This window comes from Rhinolophus sinicus, linkage group LG10 (genome assembly GCF_036562045.2).
Source record: "Rhinolophus sinicus isolate RSC01 linkage group LG10, ASM3656204v1, whole genome shotgun sequence".
NCBI classification, from domain to species: Eukaryota; Metazoa; Chordata; class Mammalia; order Chiroptera; family Rhinolophidae; genus Rhinolophus; species Rhinolophus sinicus.
In genome coordinates this window covers 19927414-19946793 of record NC_133759.1, presented here as the reverse complement: position 1 = coordinate 19946793, position 19380 = coordinate 19927414, and the positions used below count along the sequence as shown (strand labels likewise).

Below are 19380 nucleotides of genomic sequence, written 5' to 3'. Positions count from 1 at the left end.
ATCTTTGATTTAGGTCATAATTGCACTGTAGTTTTAACTCTCTGTGCAGTTTGAATGTTTGCTGAATTGTCTTAGTACCATTGTATTTACTGATACTGATACAGGGTGCCAGCAAAATTTGGCTCTGTGTCTCTAAGTCTTTATTTACATAAGACTGGCAATGATTTAGACTTGATAACACGTATTCCATTTCGACTAGATTACTCTAAAGTTGTTTGACCAGAGGCTATGGGGACATTTTAGGCCACATGAAAACGTATAATTAAATTTCTGAAGCGTTCTCACATTCTCTAAGCCAGGCTTTTCTTTTCCTTGAATATTTTCAGAATTCTCCAGATGAGACCAAAGTACCTTTTGCTCCAATTTTGTCACACCATGTGATGTCTGCATGTATTAGCTATAGACTATGAGAATATGTCAGCTGAAAGCTGTACACAACCTTGCAAAAGGAGAAGAAAACAAGAGCTTCACAGAAAGTTCAAATCTATCGTTCAGCCAGTCAGCTTTGGCAAATGCAGAGGTTTATGAACTTAAAAAGTCAACTTGACTTTTCATACAAAGTTAATTTGTTCTAGATCCTAGGTTCAACAAACATGTATGGGATTTCGTGCTTTTTGTATGTGCATGTTGTAAAACAGTGTGTTTACTACAGGGATGTGCATATGAAATCCTTGGGGTGCTTGTTAAAGATGTAGATTCTGATTCAGTGGGTCTGGGTTGGGGCCTCAAACCTTCTGCATTTTCAGAAGCGCAAAGTGCTCCATAGACTGCACTTCGAATAGCAAGGTCATAAACATGACAATGCAACACGCAACCTTTTTTGTAGATAGAAGAATAAGGCTCTGACAAATATGTACAGGTATGATCCCAGTAACTTCAAGAACTGAAGGTCTATTAGGATTTTATCAGGGTACAGGAATAAATAATGCTTCATCTTTGCCTTTGAGGTAAAGTTGAACCATTCGAGGTATGCTATTTATACTTCAGCTATTTTATTTCTCTACAGTAATGCGGTCTCATATATGTCTAATACCAAAATATATATGGCAGTGGAAGTGATTTCAAGGTCATAAACATCACATACATTGGGTTGCTTATGTTAATTTTTGTAGCTTTAGAATGAACCTAAGAGCCTGACAGCAATCCACATGCAACATTGTTGATGTTCTCAAAAACTTCCACCTTTTAAAAGCAAAGGTGAGCCAGAAGTTCTGCATGTCCTCTGACTTTCATGGTCAGATCCCACAGAAGACGTGTGGCTTGATGGACCCTAAGCTTGATTAGATAACTTCAGGTAATACCCATATGCTACCTCCAGAACGACTCAGTGTTTTTCATTTTTAAATTTTTAAATTAGTTTCAGGTGTACAAAGCAACGTACTAGCTAGACTTTTTACATAGATATCACAATTAGAAAAACATCATGTAGCCTTAACCTAATCTGGAGTAATGTACTAGGCTCGTACTGAGTACTTGGTGGAATATGGCAACTTTGTAGGTCTTGGGTTTTGGAGCTTTCAGTACAGAAAGTACTAGAATTTCTTCTATAATATTTGGGAAATGACTTGAATTAAGAGAAACATTTACTTCAGCTCTTAATTTTGTCTCTATGGTAATGCCAGAAAACAGTTTTATTTTGCCCATCAAATACTTATTATTTGAATACTCTCTTTACTAGTTTATTTTATATGGAGTCACTTTTCTAAGCTAGAAGACTTTTCTCCAGACCTAATGTAAATTGCCTCAAATTGACCAAAATCATCTAGAGACAGAACATTCTAAGGATCAAGTATTTGGAAACATGGATGTTCTCTATTCATTTTCAGTTGCTACATTTGCTTGTATTGTATTTAAACACACACACACACACACACACACACACACACACACACACAGATTCTGCTTCATAGCATGAATTATAGAGACACAGTAGAACATAACATTACAAACATTTACCTCTTCTAAACCATGAAATCATATATTGGAACTAGTTCATAACTCAATAGAGTTACAGTATATCAATTCTCTTAAAGAGCAGGAAGGCATGCCTAGAAACTTTGGCTAATTTAGATTTGTGCATCAGGTTTCATTAAGACATTGTTTACTAATTTGTAAAATTTAGAAATCTTCCAAAGAATGATAATATTTTAAACTCAGTAGTGTGGGAAATATCAAAGAAGTCTGTCACATTAAGCATTGGCAAGACTGAGAAGGCACTAGTATTCTGCTGGCGATACACCACTTTGGGAAACAACGTGTTCTGTTTGCTTCAGCAATCCCTGTCCTGGTCACGTAGTCTAGTAAAATTCCTACACATTTGTACCAGTAAATTGATATGAAAATACTACTAATATAAATGTTTATAATGGCAAAAATAAAGGGGTGTGTATGGATAAACCTAAGTAGAAATAGACAGGAGCTCTGACAAACAAAATCTAAATAATGTGTTCAAAGGAAATCTATAACCCAGTGAAGATAAAAGAATCACAGTAAAGATATAAATCACAGATAAAAGAATCACATTCATTTAAGTAATGTTCTAACATGAATAAAACTAAACAATATGTGTTATATATGTATGATAAAATAATAGAGAAAAGCAAGGGATATTTTATTACAGACTATAGAGTAGTGGTTTTCCATGAAGAGAACTGTAAGAAATGGTATTAGAGAAAGGCAAGCAAGATATTTCACAATTACAACAAATTATTTATTTCTTAACCTCTATGATGTGTGTTCATCTAAAAATGAACAGCTTTAAATATTTTAAATAATATTTTACAGTCAATATTCATTTATATATTTTATATAAAGCAATATATAATTTAATGTAATAATCATATTATATAGAATCATTATATAATGTAATATATAATTAAAGTAAAAAATAAATTTATTTATTTTTTAATTTGAATTACAATACATTAATTATTATGAATTATAATAAATTATAACACAAAACAAGACAAGGTTTGGCTATAAACAAACTCAAATTTTAAAGAAAATCCACAACTAACCCCAAACTTACCTTTGGAGTATAATACAGAAAATGATGTTGAAAAACAATACGTATTTTTTAAGCTTTTAAAATGCCTGTTTATTTTTAAAGTGCAATTTGATAGTAAATACTTTAAAATACTCAGTTGCCATATAATAGGAAATTGAAGTCAGTGTATCAACAACTTTACATTAACATATTAGTTCTTTCTCAAACAAGATTAAATCTTTTCTCTTAGTGACCCTACTGTGAGCTGTAGGAAGAGTAATTTCTATAAGCACAGGTGCACAAAGACATACACAAACACAAAGATCTCCACGCTTTCTAATGTTATTTGTTTGGAAAAATGTGTAATTTCCAGGAGGAAGTGATAAATGTTAGCTCCAAATCATTGTATCAATTCTAATTCTAAAATAGCCAATAGACATCTACATTGATAGGGGTCAGCTGCCCAGGCCTTAGTTCTTTTGAAGTTTCTTGATATGCTAACATACTCTGGATTGATAGTATACTTTAAAGAACAACAACAAAAAAAAGCAATATAAATGCAGTAAATGAGCTGTCACCTTTACATTCCTGAGCCATTCTTTGGGAGTTGTATCTATTTACAAAAAATCAGGTAATTATTTAATTATGAGTTATTCATTAAACAATGATAAATATTCCTTTGTAAGTGTGTAAATATTAAACCACCCAGTAATGACCACTACTTTTTCCATGCCAGACTCTTCTTAATAGCTTCCTTACACTGTTAACATTTTCTAATAGTACTGAAAGAACTTTTATGTTATCTACACTGATTTTTGTGTTGCTTATACTTCAAAGTCATGTACAAAGTTCTTAAAAGTGTTTGTGCTAGATGCAAAATTATATAAGTTGTATGATTATGTGAACCACACAAACAAGAAAAGTACTATTTTGAAAAAGAGATCAACCGACATAGCAAGTATTTGTGTGGTGAGATAAATTTTTTTCTAATTTTTTCTACATTTTTCAAATCTGACTTTATGACCTATATTCCGTCTATAATTTAAAAAATAATCAATTTATTAAAATGTCAGCACTCAGGCTGAAGATAGTTAATAGAATTTCAGTTTTTATGGAGCATGAAATGTATCCTTTCATTGCATTTTAATATAAAGGAAAAAGTAAATCAATTATGTTCCTATGGCACATGAAAAGTACACACCATCTAAACATATCAGCTTGTACTTTGGATTCCCAGTGGTTAACTTTAAGACAAGTGAACAGAGGCCACCTCCTGAGCAGAATGTACTGTATTGCATTTTATCTGTAGGTGAATTCCCATTGTGTATAGTATTTGAATAAACCCAATATATTTATTCATTTTATTATTGTTGGTTATTTGGGTTGTTGTTTTTAATACAAAGAAAAAGAAACGGCTTCTCTAGTAATTTTATAGGTTGTGGGTCTAAGAAAAAAGTTTCAAGTTTACGTTTTCTTTTAAGCTAATTATTTACATAGGAATTAACATCCTCATTATTGTCTATTCAACAGCTTTTCTGGATCATCAGTTCTCTGTTGTGTTCTCTATCATGGCTGTATGATACAAGCAAGGAATGCAGTTCTGTTCGCAAGTAACTGTTAGAAATAAACCTGTGGTTATCATCCAGTCGGGACAGTGCTATGACAGAGGTACTCCTGGGCACCTTGCCAGAGGAGATGCTCCTAATTCAGCTAAAAGAAAGACGATGAGCAAAATCTTTCTAGAGGAGACAATGAAACTGATATTAGGCAAAGGAAGTTGTGAGTAGAGAGGCAGGAGGAAACAGAAAATTCTTGGCTTACGGAATTGTAGTCTAGCAGGGAACATTCTAGAAAGTTCCAAGTAATAAACTTTGGTTGGATTTGGGGGACCATATCGGGGAATGATGAGAATAGAGACTAGGAAGAGAAGCTGTATTTGTTATCCTTCCTGGCTGATATAGTAAAAGTAAATTATATAAAGTATTGTGGAGGGCCAAAGGACTATTAAAACAAAAGTATTCTTGGATTTTTTTTACTGAGATGATAATGCAACCCAGTTGAGTAACATTATACATATAATGTAGTAATAATGAAGAGTTAATTTTGGTATAAATAGTGTCTGTTATGGACTCTTAAGATACGGGTGAATACATCAAATCAGAAGAATAATTAATCAAGCACATGCATCTGTCAATAAGTGATTAACTTTAATAAGTTTCTCCTTTTCTTATTTGTACCACAGTTAAGAACAGATGGTTTTATCTTTCCTGGAGGAATATTACTGCATCATCAAATGTTTATTGTGTTTCTACTAGGTATACATACTCTTTGCACCATAAATACATATAAACCATGGACTATGCCCTTAAGTTTGATGGGACATGATCTGTGCTTAAATACAAGATTAATAGTCACAGGTGTTTCAAGAAATTATGGAAATGAGACTGGATTGTGATAGTATAAATATTATGCTACACTGAGAGCATCAAAAGGGACCTTGTAGTGGAAGTTAGAGACCATATATTCAAGTTTTATTAAATAACAGTTGATCAGGTAAAAAAGAATCTGTAAGAAGACATGAAAATCTTCCCCACATGTGGGGAGCAGCTGAATTTTTCTTGCATTTTCCCTTTAGCCTGTGACCTTCCCAAATGGTACAGACTGAAAATGTGTGATAGGTGTCTCGTTTGTCATGCAAAACATTTTCCCCAGTGGAATGAAAGAAATGCACTCAAGGGTGTGTATTTGTGTATACTTGCAGTAATAGTGGGAAAGGTTAAGACAAATGAACCAGAAGTCACTGATTTTGAGTTGAGATAGCATTGCATGAATTTTGCCATCTCTCACTTCCTTAATTGTTTTTTAGAATCGATAACATCAGCCTGAATTTTCTGACCATTAGGTAATTAAAAGATTGAGCATCATCCCAACAATTATAGTTTTTGACTATTTATGCTAAGTTTATTATTAAACTAGAATTCTTAAAATACAGTATTTTATTCTCTGCTATCTTATCTAGTGTGGTAGCTAGTATGCATATTTTACATATAATTTTAAAAGTACTGTGGGTAATACAGAAAATCTATAAAGCAAATAATCTTCACATAGTTAATTGAACTGCACCATTGATTTATGTTAACATGGATTATTTGAATATATATTGGGCTTCCTGCTAGAGTTTCACAAAGACTGAATTTTTTGGGGTGACACAGAGCACTTTTATCCAAAATACTTCTTAAAATTAAATGCAAAGAGATCGATGAGCTGACAAAAATGTCTGTGTTGCCATCTATTTGGGTACTTGTTTTACACGATTTTGGGAACTAAGATGAGGAGGATTAATTTGAATTAAAATTGGCCTTGACTTTAATCTTTTCCTGGTTGTTGTGTATGTGAGCTTTTGAAAAATTAAAATTAGCTTCAGTGAATAACTTCATTCTATGCTATATTTTTTTTCTAGATTTCCTATTGTAAATTCTAATTCTTTTAAATGAAGCAGTGGCATTCTTATATTACTTAATCACAGAAATGCATTTTTAAATGTTATGAAGCTTAGAAAGATTCCATTGACAGCGCACGACTATCGTTCTTTTACAGACAACTCTGCCTGGGAAATAAGTCACTGAGTTCTTTGCAACAGTCGCTTCCTCATACCGATAGTAAAAGCTGTGCTTTCATTACAAAGTTTTGAGCAGCTTCTATGTATGAAAATCCTTCTTTGGTGTTTTATGTCAATATTTTTTCCTTGCGTGTCTTTGTAAATTTAAAGTAATATAATGCAATAAGAATTTTACAATAAGGACTTTAAAACTTTCTTAGTTTGGTTCTTGAGTGTGTTTTTTTGTGTGTGTTTTTTTTTAAGCTCACTCTCGTTTTGAATGAAATGAAGTGAATGTGCTCAACATACGTTATAAAAAGTGATGTATCATTATCAGGAGGATATGCACTTTGCAAAGTGGGAGCTATATCTGTGCGTAGATACACTTGACTCTCATTGCTATCCTGTTTGTCTTGTCTGATGAGGGTGTGATATATGCGTAAAACATTCACTCATTTATCCATTCATCCAACACACATTTATTGAGTGAGCCCTGTGTGTAAGGCCAGGGATATAAAATAAATAAGGCCGATGCCCTATCCTTGAAGAACTCATCCTCAATATTAGGATAGGAAATGGTACAGTATAGTACACTACAATACAGCATTGATAAAATATTGCATTTTAATCATTAATACAATTGGTGATACAACGCACTCTCTAATAGAAATATGCTCAGTGCCCTGTGGGATTATAACCAGAATTGAAATGAACTGCTTGGGGAAGAGAGAAACCTTGAGTTGAGCTGGGGTCAGGAGGAAAAGTGTAATGATGAAGAAAATCTGTGAGCAAATTAGAATGAAGCTAAACAGCCCATGTCCTGACTGGGAACCACTACTTTAATAGCAACAGCACCACCGCAAAACTTTCTTGAGAACCTGATTATGTGCCTTGGTACTAGGGGATGCAGTGGAAACTAAGAGCGTTCTCTACTGAAATATGGCCTTCAAAATGATCACATGTGCTGCTCATTGATGCAGTTTTCTCTTAATACTATCAAGACAATTGATGATGTCAGGATTTTCAGAATCTGGAAGTTTTATGTCTTCCCCAAACAGCAAATGTAAATTCTGCTGCCAAACTATGGTTTCTGTTATGCTTTCAATTGATGTTAGATTCGTAGATGTACTAGAATGTGGTACACATTGTGCAGTCATAAGTTTCTTTGAGGAATACGTTTCTTTCCATGTGAGTTCTAACAATCAATGAGGAATGTCCAGGTACACTATTTCCAATAAATGGTGTTCATTAAAAAACAGAAAACAAAACAAAACGAAATGCCATTTAGGGGACCAGTTACGTCCAACATCTGCAATAGACTTCGAGATAGTTTCTGTGGCCCATGACTGGCCAGAGAACTAACTTTGATGCAGGCTTGTTCACTATGCATTAAGGACAGTGTGATATCACGGAAAGAGTAGGGATTTTGTAGCTAAATGCACCCTAGTTTAAATATAAGCAATATAACCAATAGCTGTCAATTTGGGTATGTAAGTCAATATAAGCTAACTTTAATTTTTTATCTTAAAAAATGAGAATGATGATATTAGCTTATTAGGTAGTTGTAAGAATTTGGAATAAAATGTCTAATGTGCCCTGTGTATTCACTGGCATGTAGCAGGTGCTCAATAATATAAATTATAAATTATATGTATATGTATATATATTATGTATAAATGTAGTCCAATCATTAGTAGGTGTTTCTGAACTGGAAAATTTGTCAGGTCCATAAAAATTAGTTAAAAATCAACAGATTTTCATAGAAGTTTACTATGTATCAAGCTCTATACTGGATATTTTGAAGATGATTTAAAAAGTATAAAAGATCATCTGGACCCCTGAAAACTCAAGGTCTGGTTGAAGAGACAATCTCATGGGGAAAAAACAGACAATATCATAAAACAGTAAAACAATAACAATAGCATTAATAATAATAATAATAATAATAATAATACATGCTAGGTGCTTTGATGTAGACTGTGAGCACAATAGCCATTCAGATTTGGGAGAAATAACTGGTGGACATGGAAGTCAGAACATGCAGGTTACTCTTGAAGGACCTATATTATTTAGAAAGAGAAGGGGCACTTGGAAGATACCAGTGCCACCATCACAAACTGACAGTCCTTAGGCTCAGTGTGCCTAGGAGAGCTATTTTATTTGGCCTTCACTTATCATTTCCAAATGCCAAAGAATAAATGAGCCATCTAGAAGAAGGCAGATAAAACCCCACATTTTCTAAAAGGATAATGTTGTATCTGTTAAATAAATATAATACCTTTTTCTAGTCTGTTATCAATATAAAAGGCATGTGAGTAAAGTGTTAGCTGGGGGTTAATTGACTGCGGAGACTCTATTTTCAGTCATTGCCTGTATTTTTTTGAATTAACATACACAGTTGGTGATTCAGCAAAGGAATTTAAAAATAAATTCTGTATAGAAAGGTCCTATCAATTTGATGTGTTCATAATTCATGAAGAGTAGACCCATAATAGCTCTATTTTCTCTTTAACTTTGGAAAATAAAAGATGCCATTAGTTTAAATTAGGCTTGTATGTGAAAGAATCATGTGTATCAACAAATATAGTTTGACTCAGATGCTATGTAAGATAAGAATAACTACCAGGAAGAATTGACTATTTCTTTAAAAAGTGTAAGGTAAAACTTGCATTGACAAGCTGGGGTAAAAATATCTTAAAGAGTAGATAAACAACACATGAATTTATAAAACTCAGTTAATGAAAACTCAAAATACAGTAAGTGGATAGTTATTATATATTGGCTACTGTTTTGCAGAGCACTTAGAATATAAATAATGTTATTTGGCACCTGGTCATATTTAGATACTGTATGGGCATTTAGGATAGTTGGTGAATATGTAGCTATGACAAGAAGTTGCATATTTTTATGTTAAAAAGTATCCTAGCAATTCTGGTATTAGCTATTTCTTATATTGGCTACGTAAGATACTAAATGCCCAGATGGAAAGAAGGTATAATATGTGTTCATTTATTTGTTTCCCCCAAGAAGTTGAAACCCCCAATGAAGTTGACAATGGGTATTTTATCTCTTCTAGCTGTAGAATATGAAAGCATAAAAAAGTGAATTGTATTTGTCTGAAAGCTTCCAGGAGGCACCTGGAACTAGTGGTTAAGTATCTATTTCAATGCATCATTCAGTAATTTGGTCATATACATTTTTTTCTAATATCAGATTTTGCTTTCTAGTCATGGATGGCATAACAAAAACTTGACGAACACTTAAGGTCTTGATCTAAACTCTAAGAAGAGGGAGAGTAAACAAGTGAGATAATTCAACTTTAGGAATACCTTTTACCTCAGAAATATATATATTTTTTGGAGTGTGTAAAAATGTGTCTTGAATCTGTGTAGTAATTTTTACTTTAGTCTATATAGTATGTATATAGACTATTCTTTTTACTCTAGTCTATATAGTATGTATACATATACGTACTATATAGACTAGAGTAAATATATATATACACATATATATACATATATACGTATATATGTGTGTATATGTATATGTATATATATATATACCCTGTTTCCTTGAGAATAAGACCTTACCGGACAGTCAGCTCTAATGCGACTTTTGGAGCAAAAATTAATATAAGACCCGATCTTATATTATATTGTATTATATAAGACCCGGTCTTATAATAAAATAAGACCGTGTCTTATATTAATTTTTGCTCCAAAAGACACATTAAAGCTGATTGTCCAGTCAGGTCTTATTTTTGGGGAAACATGGTTTACATATATACACACTTTGACAAAACATTAGGAAGAGAGATTTAATATAGTTCTTCACAGGTATATTATATTGGTGTTTTTTGTGTTTATCATGGTTTGAGTTGTTAAGAAAATAAAGTCTAAACTTTATTTACCTACATCAATTGTTGAGTTTGAAGAGCATGGAAAATATAGCACCAGTCATGCAGAAAGTACCTGTTTGTCATCGTGAGTTCAAACATGAGTTCAAACCAATGGCCCATTAAATACCTTCTTTTGTTGTTTAAAGCATATTCTAGCTTTGCGAAATAATTGTTAATGCGGAATGTTGTAACTGAGCCAAGGAATGAAATTCCTATACCTCCGATCAGAGTAAGCGGATAAGTCAAGTATTCTAAGTTGCGTTCCATGGTTTTGTGATTCTGTACTATTGGAAATTCTCGCCTAGAGTGTAATTAGGAATAGGGAAATCAAGAAATAGCACAATTTGTCTTTTGGCATGAGTGTGTGTGTGTGTGTGTGTGTTTGTGTGTGTGTGTGTTTGATTTTCCATTTATAGTACTATTGTAATATTTTCTGGGAAATAAAATTCTTTTTTTTTTTGGTGGAAAAAAGTTGCTTGCTTAAATATCCACAAATGCTTTCCACAAGAAAGCATTTCATTTTTTTGTGGACCGTAAAAAAATGATAACCATGTTTTATTTGTCCTGCATTTAATGAAGGAAAAGACATCTTTGTAGTATTGATATAGTAAGACATTATGCACACTACAGGTTAAAAGTTTCATCATGAAATTTAACTCACTATGAGATGTAGTAATTTCTAATTTCCTTTTTAAAAGACAGAGCTAAATTTTAATTTAGAAGGTGCTTATATTAAAAATTCAGGAATAGCTTTAGCAGCCTATTAAGAACGGTTTTTGTCTTAACAGTTTGTGTGTCTGATGTCAGATGGTTATAAATTTCTAAATTATTTTTTTCCTCTGGTTTTTACTTCTCCTATATTATATTAATGGTGCTTTGTGAGGGAAAAAAAAAGCTCCAGCAAACGTTCCCTTTCTTCTCCCTTCTTGTCTAATACTGTAAAATGCATGTAATTTTGCAAATGTTTACCTGCCTGAGTAGCCAAAATCTAGCAAACATTACTGTAATTAATGGGTATGATTCTGGTGCCTTGAACCATTGTTTAGTGAAGAGGCTGTTCAAAAACGATATGATTTTACTGGTTGCTTTCCTAAGAGAGAAGGTCTTGGGGTGAAGTAGAACTTGAAAGAGGCTGTATGCATCTGATAGGGATGGTATAGGTGGAGAGCTGAGGAATTTTGGAGAGAGTAAGGTTGTATGATGTCAGTCTTGTGGTAGCAGACACTTCAGTAGGACTAAAACCAACCAAAAAATCCCTCTAATCCTATGGATACTGGTGTGATTATGTGCGGTGAGAACATAGTTAATGAAATCTTGAACATTAAAAATAATCATATAAACTGTAAATCCAAATTATACTTTTAGCAAATAACTTTACCTGCCAAATTTCTTAGTGAAAGATTTTGACAATCTAAGTAGTAATGTTTTAAGCTGTCGTTTTGCATGGAAACTTTACCCCCTTTCACTTCTTATCTACCTTAGAGAAGGCCAAAGACTGAGGTATTTTTATGTAGCAGGTAATAGGAAGAGTGTAATTTCAAGAAGAGCTCATATTTAATGAACATTTATTCTGTGTCAGCCAGTTATCAACACTTTTGGTAAACCTCATTTAATCCTCACAGCAACCCTATGAGGTAGAGACTATTATCATCATTGTACAAATTTATAAGCAGATGTATATAAATTTAAATAAATAGTGCAAATCAGTATTTAAGTAAATAGTCTTATGTTATTTTAGATGATGAAATGTTGCAAAGAACACATAAGATTTAGCCAAACGAATGCATCTGAGCTGAATTGTGATTTGAGCCATGACAGCTAGTTGTCACAGTATATTCTTTTAACTACTACACTACAGTGCCCTGGAGTATAATACCTGGATTCCCAAAGAAATGAAGCTTGATTGAACTAGAAGATTTGACATATATAGGGGCTTCCCTAGTTTCGAGGCAGCATGATGTAATAGGCACTGCATCAAATTTGAGAATTCCATATTCAGGTTCCTGATGTAACTTTCACAGATTATATGATTTTGATTAAGTTACCGATCTTTTAGGCCATGCTATCTACAGCTACAAAATAGTTATAGACACTTTCAGCCTTAGCAATCTTCAGTTTAGTTAACTGTAGGGGAATAGTTACAATGATGCAGGAAACGGAGTGGTACCCCAGATGCAAATAGCTGAAACGTCAGGGTTATGCTGACAAAAATCTACTCAGTTCGGTATTGGGCAGCTCCATCCCAGTTCTGGCTGACTTTAACAAGGGAGGAGTAACTAGGTGACTGGTGGGAATTATTCCAGACCCCTTCATCTAATTTCATACAAGTAGTCCTGTTTCTATTGTAGCCTATCAATAGCTCTGCTCCTGTTGGCATGATTTTCAAGGTTATAGGTGTATCACTTTCGTAATGACATTAATCCCATCAGTTTCTAGAGGACCCTCCGTCCATCTTTAGTGAAAACAACTGAAAAAGACACAGGCAGAGGCATTTCCGGTACTATGCCCTTATGGACACTAGAATTTTAATAAATGACCTCCGAAATGCTGTGAAAAATTAATGATATAGTAAAAGGTGATTACAAATGTAAAAGAAACATTGGAAATAGGGAACCTAGTTCATTAATATGTGGAATGTTTAATATTTGTCATATATTTTTACATTTAGGAACACAGAATTTAAAGACAACTTGGCAAATATTTTGTGACAATAGCTGAAATCTTGAACAGAATGGGGGTTGTTAATAAACTTGGCACATCAATTTGCATTATAGCATCTCCACGTTGTTAGGTTCATTGGGAAGCATCCTTCATGGAATCCTAAAGAACAGGGTTTTAGGATCATCTTGTTCAGTCTCATCATCATTATACCTCAGAAATGTGCTCTAAGAGATTGTTTGATTCCCCATATTACTCATCTTTTGAAAACAAAACCTAGACTAGGTCTTGTGCAAGAGGTGATAAAAAAAATGAGCATATTTATGATGTATATAGCTATTTATCGTAGAAACTTTCTTATAGATGAAGTACCATTGGATAATCTGTATCATTTATTTATTTATAGAAAACATTTATTGAACTTCTATCACCTTTGGTGGCAGGCATTGAGAACACACAAGTCAGATCTTATCCTCAAATGACAGTATAATATATTTTTAGTAGCAAAATAAATACATTTCTATTTATCTTAGGAGCACTGATAGGAAATGTCAAAATTTCAATTTAACCCTTTCCCAAATCCTGAAAGGTGGTTATTACAATTCTCATTTTTTACAGATGAAAAAATTGGCTTGGAGAAGTTATGTTAAACTTTTCTAGTTACACAGGTAAGCATCAGAGCTGGATGCAAGCCCTGTTCATCCTGGCACCAAGCTCCATACTTTTTTTCATGAATCCACAGTGATTTACTTTGATCACAATCACATGCTATCCCCCCTTCAGCCACCTATGACAGCCTGACAGGTTTATTTTTAAAGGTTCAACCCAGTGATTGCATAGGGAAGTGCATTCTCGAGTCATAGAGAAGAACTGGTGAAAGGAGATCACCCAGGTGTGAAATGGGAGTTCCCAGCTTGTTTTCTTGGTTCATTCCTGCCCATGTGTATGTACACCCATGTTCATGAAGGTGTTTGATGTTTCTCCATTGGGCTACAGTAACATGGATTTTTCTCTCTCTCTCTTTCAGGTATGGAAAAATTGTATCCACAAAGGCAATTCTTGACAAAAACACAAATCAGTGCAAAGGTATGTGTAATGGCATCTGTATCCTGAGCTCTTTTTACCTATACTGTTCAATTGCTAGCTGCTCCCAGGCAGAGGTCCAGCACATGGTGCCCAGGGGTCACACTGTATACTATACGGCAAACCCCTTTAATAACCCCGAGGCTCTGATGAGTTGTATTTCTAGTAACATTGCTCATTAATTTTTTTCATTAACAAACAAAATGAAAATCGCACATTAGAACAAGTGTCAAATTGCTTCAGCATAAAACTAAATTACCTCCTAACAACTTTGGGTTGTTTAATTTGAATGATATCATCAGTGATGCAAATTGATTTCCTATATAAAACTAAGAAACTCTGGGGAGAACTTTCCCATGCAAAACACATTTTAATTTATCTGTTCTTTAAAGCGTTAGCAACATTGGTTGACTAGGATGAATTTACTGATGGGCCCACTGTGTCTAAGCTTCAGCCATGGACACCTCATGGGATCTCAGAATTCTCAGAGTTGGTATCTTATTAAGCCTTTTTTTTTTTTTTTTTTTTTGGAGGGGGGACTGTTTCTGAAGTTGTTTGAGTATATCTGTGGCTCTTATTTCTTCATGTTTGAGAATCCTATACTCTTTTAAGAGCTGCATTAAATGATTTGTGGCATCTATATCATCTCTCTTATATGACTCAGTTCTTACTGGAAAATGGGAATGGTTCTTGTAACATGTGATTTGTTGTTCCTCTAAGCCAGTCTTTTTTATAACACTGATGTTGAAAAGTAAGGTAGAGCCAAGATTATTCTAAACTGCCTTATTTCACATATAATTATAATGTACACAACTTTTAGGAATGAATACTTATACATTGCAGATACATACTAGCCTATTTGGGTAATGGTATTTAGATTTAATTCAGCAATTAAAAGAGAACATTTCATGTCTCTTATAAACGTACAAATGTACTAGGTATTCAGGTATTGCAAGATAAAAACTAATAAGACATGGTTTCTGTTATCTGATAGTTCAATTTCTAGTTGAAAAAGAAACCACCAAGTAAAACAAGAAACTAGTCCTAATAAAATTATTAGGATCAGTGCATCAGCCTGAGATACGATGTGAGAGTATAACAGAGATATCTATAAGATGGGTACTCACAACATACTATGAGTATATGGAATTCCTATAGAAATTCCTTTTGGGGGAATTAAGTTTATAAACCCAAGGCAGAATGGATGGGCTTGGGCATGGTTGGTGTTTGGGAGAAAGAATTTCAGAATGTAATTGATCAGACCCACATATCTGGAATACAAAAATGCACAGGTAAGGATAGTGGTAGAAAAAAAGAAGGGGTCAATTTTGCAGACTTTAAAAAAGTTATCCTGGATATTTTGAACTTAATTCTGTATGAAACCCTTAGTAGTTTTTTGAGCAGACACAATATAATTCTGTATATGTTTTAGAAAAGTTGTTTTTCACAAAGGAGTAAAATCAAATTGCAAATGGGAGAAATTAGAGGCAGGAAAAAAGCAATGTAAACTTGAAATCCATAGATCAAGAGGAAATGAGGAATGTCACCCAGGCATTGTTAGAGAAATGGAAATGGAGTCATCTTGAATGTTCTCAAAGGTAGAATTGAATATTCTCTATAACGGAGGAAGAAAGGGATATATAAAATAAAGCCAACATGTTGACCTTTCATGATTGTGGAAGGTGGCTGTGCCATTTACTGAGGTAAGAAGTCCAGAAATTGAAGTAGTAGGTTTTGTGGAGAGGTGATGGGTTATGTGTTGGCTATGCTGAATTAGAGGTCTGGGCATGACATCTATGTGAGAGATATCAAAGAGGAAGGTACAAGAAAGCTCAGAGCTACAGATGGTGACTGAAATCAAGGGAATAGATAATAACACTAAAAGTAACCTACAGAAGGGGAATGTGCTGCGTTATATAAAGGTGGGCAGCTGAAAACTGAATCTGGGAGAACATCTAAGAGCAAAGCTAGGCGATGACTACAGGATACTCTTTACTCTTCGCCTGTGGGAAGCATATGGTATGTTAGAAGCATTACAATGCTAAATCTATTCCTTATAGGCAACCCAACCCACTTCCAAAGTCTTTGGGTAAAAATATCTATAAGAACAACCAGAGAAAATTGAGGCACCCAACTCATGCAGTCAATAATATTGATTGAACACTAATCAGAAGTACAAATGCTTCACAGACAAGCACCACCAGTAAACCACAGTAGATCTCATTACATATCTGATCATTGCAGTGGTCGATGTGAAAGGAACCTTCACTATGCAAAGTTTTGCTCAAGATCGCAGATATCTTTTGTTATGGTACAACACTGGAATAACAAAAGTGTAAATTGCGAACCTGAAAAACTGTACTCTTGTGTACTTGTGAGGCTTGAAGAGTAAGGGATATAACTGAAATGGGTTATCAGAGTTTCCATAAGCGATTATCCGTCTCTCAACAGTGGGGATGCTGATATGGACAGATACTGTAGGTAACCTTACATGAACTCCTAACACTCCTAACCACAATTTTTTTTAACTCCTTCTTTAATTCTCTCTCTCTCTCTCTCTCTCTCTCTCTCTCTCTCTCTCCCTCTCCAAATAGACTTTGAAACTCAATGAAAACAGGGTTTGTGTAATCTAGGAAACATCTTCAAACTGGGGTGTTGTAGGGAAATGAATGACTGTCTATTGGAGATTCTAGTAGAAAATATTAGAACATATCTTCCTTTGTTTTTACATCAACTTTTTTTTTGTGTGTGTTATAACATATATATCAGTATGAAAATTATACAAATACATAGGTTTTAGACAAATAAATATAAATATTGGGTTTGCTGCTCCAAAGTATTTTAGAAGTAGTTTGGAGACTACTGGTCTCAAACATAATAAATGCTGAAGGAGTGAAGAAAGAAAGAGATAACAGAAGGGAAGGAGATAGGGAGGGAGGGAGGGAGGGAGGGAGGGAGGGATCCTGGAACCAGACAGGGAAATCATTTAATAGAAAGACAGCTAAAGACGACTTTATGGGGGTGCAGAGAGCTGTTAGTCCGTCTTCCTTGAGGGCAGTGTGAAGAAGGTGGTATGATCATGTGGTCATTACACAAAAATGAAAGCCTCCAGTTGTCTTTTCTGGCCACAACACTTGGAGCCTGTAGATAACAATAGTGACTCTGAGTCACCACCTTGGTCAAACACATAGGGGAGGTATCCTAAATGAAAGCAGTTGTGATTAGAAAAGTACTACAGTCACTTTCATATTTTGGGGAAAATAATAAGATTCTGAGTCTTATTTAAAGTATTTCTTTCAGAAAAATGACCCTTGAAATAGTTACAAGTAGAAACTACATATGATTGGGAAGCTACAGCAATTACATTTATGGAACATTATTCATAGTTGCTAATGATGACCATGGGAGCAAGTACTGAAGTTGGGAAGAAAACTGGCATTACTGAGGAGTTCAAGGAACTGATAAGATAGGCATTGAAACAACCATCTAAATATTAAGTGAAATAGTCAAGAATCAAATTAGCAGGAGTGGCATTGGAAAAAGTGACTGATGCAGGGGTATTAGTGCAGAAATAGGAGGAATGATACCAGGGTTCTGTAGACAATGGTGAAAATGAAGATTCATTGGTTATAAATTTTATGTGAGACTCTATTGGAGATTTTAGGTAGGAGGGAAACCATATGGAAATGGAGCAAGGAGGACTCCTATTTATAGGTCCTGTGGGAGAAGATATGTTAGGGAAACAAAAAAACATACATACGAGAAGGAATAGTGTTCTCAGGATGGGTTAGGTAAAAGATTGAAAACATGCAAATTAAAGCAATTGGCAGTCACAGTTTATATCCACTAATGTAGCAAACATTATAACATGGAGGCCAGCAAATTCTGGTTTCTGTGAAACTGGTGCATCCATTTTTTCATTAGTACAAGGCTAAATTTGTAGAGGCTTTAAAAAAAAAAAAAGTTAGTATGGAAAAGAACATACTTTGCTATTAGTAATTGCTATTAGTAATTCCGCTGAGAATATTGTGCCAAATAGTTTATTCCAACATATTTTTTAAGTGTGTATATATGCAAACTCTTAGCACTCTTTCATTTTCTATATTAGAACAAATATAGAAAGCATCCCACTTCTAGCACATACAACTGCTCTATAACCATTACAATTATATTCATGAGGACTAAACCATTTCAGACTATGAAAATGTGTATTATAGGAAGTTAAATGAATATGGAACAATGTAAAATAATGTGTATAATAAATATGGAGCTAGGTAAATATTTCAGAGTCAGTATTGCTATGGTTACGTCTGTGGTGGAGCCAGACTGCCTGGTTTCAACATTGCTTCTCCACTCAGTAGCTGGGTGACCTGTGGTAAATTACTCAACTTTGTTGGGTGTCTTGATTTCTCCATCTATAAAATGATAGTAATAAAAGGACCTGATATGATCATTAAATGAGTTAATACATGGATGATGCTCAACAATACCTCGTGTTTGTTGTCACATGAAATACTGACAATGTTAAGCAAAACAAAATTAATGTTGGGGTTGAGGTGGTATGCATATGGGCGATAGATTGTTATCAACTTTACATTTCTCTAAATCTGTTTTATTGCATTTTCAGGCAAAAAAAAAAAAAAAATCCCACAAGAAAAAGCCAAATAGCTCTTGAAAATATTGAGATGATTTCAATTATATTTGTATTTATATTTTGGTCATTTTTTGTGTAACCTGAGTAGCACAAGACTATAAGTTTCTTTGTCTTTTAAAAAAAAATCAGATAAACATAGCAATGCATTAGGAGAGAATGTTACCTTTGCTTTTTTTAAATAATAGGCAAAATTTGAATTCTTCTTGACCATTGCTTTCTCAAAGAAAGAAATGGAAAGGGCATTTGAGGTGGCTTTTTCAAACAAAATCGTTAAGAGCATTGAGGCTGTCATTAGAGAACACAAATTGGATTTGGTCATCTCTGAGACACTTGCTTCTGAATCATTTGCAACTTTGCCTCCAGACTGAAACTATGCAATTAAAACCAAATATTATGAAGACAGGGTTGATTTATTTTGTTTTTAAAAGTATAATATGAATTCATTTTTTTTATAACTTGTTTAGCATTTGGCCTATTATAGGCAAGCAAGTGTTTAGTGGGGT

General features: G+C 33.9%; 1 protein-coding gene across 8 annotated transcripts in view; it reads left to right on the top strand.

Annotated features, from left to right (window-relative positions):
* Positions 1 to 19380, top strand: part of RBMS3 (RNA binding motif single stranded interacting protein 3) — a 1259852-nt gene that overhangs the window by 796369 nt on the left and 444103 nt on the right. For all 8 annotated transcript variants that reach the window (XM_074312720.1, XM_074312722.1, XM_019745285.2 and 5 more), the window contains one exon: positions 14168 to 14226. In XM_074312720.1, the coding sequence (XP_074168821.1) occupies positions 14168 to 14226 (59 nt within the window). The remainder of the gene's footprint in view (positions 1 to 14167; positions 14227 to 19380) is intronic.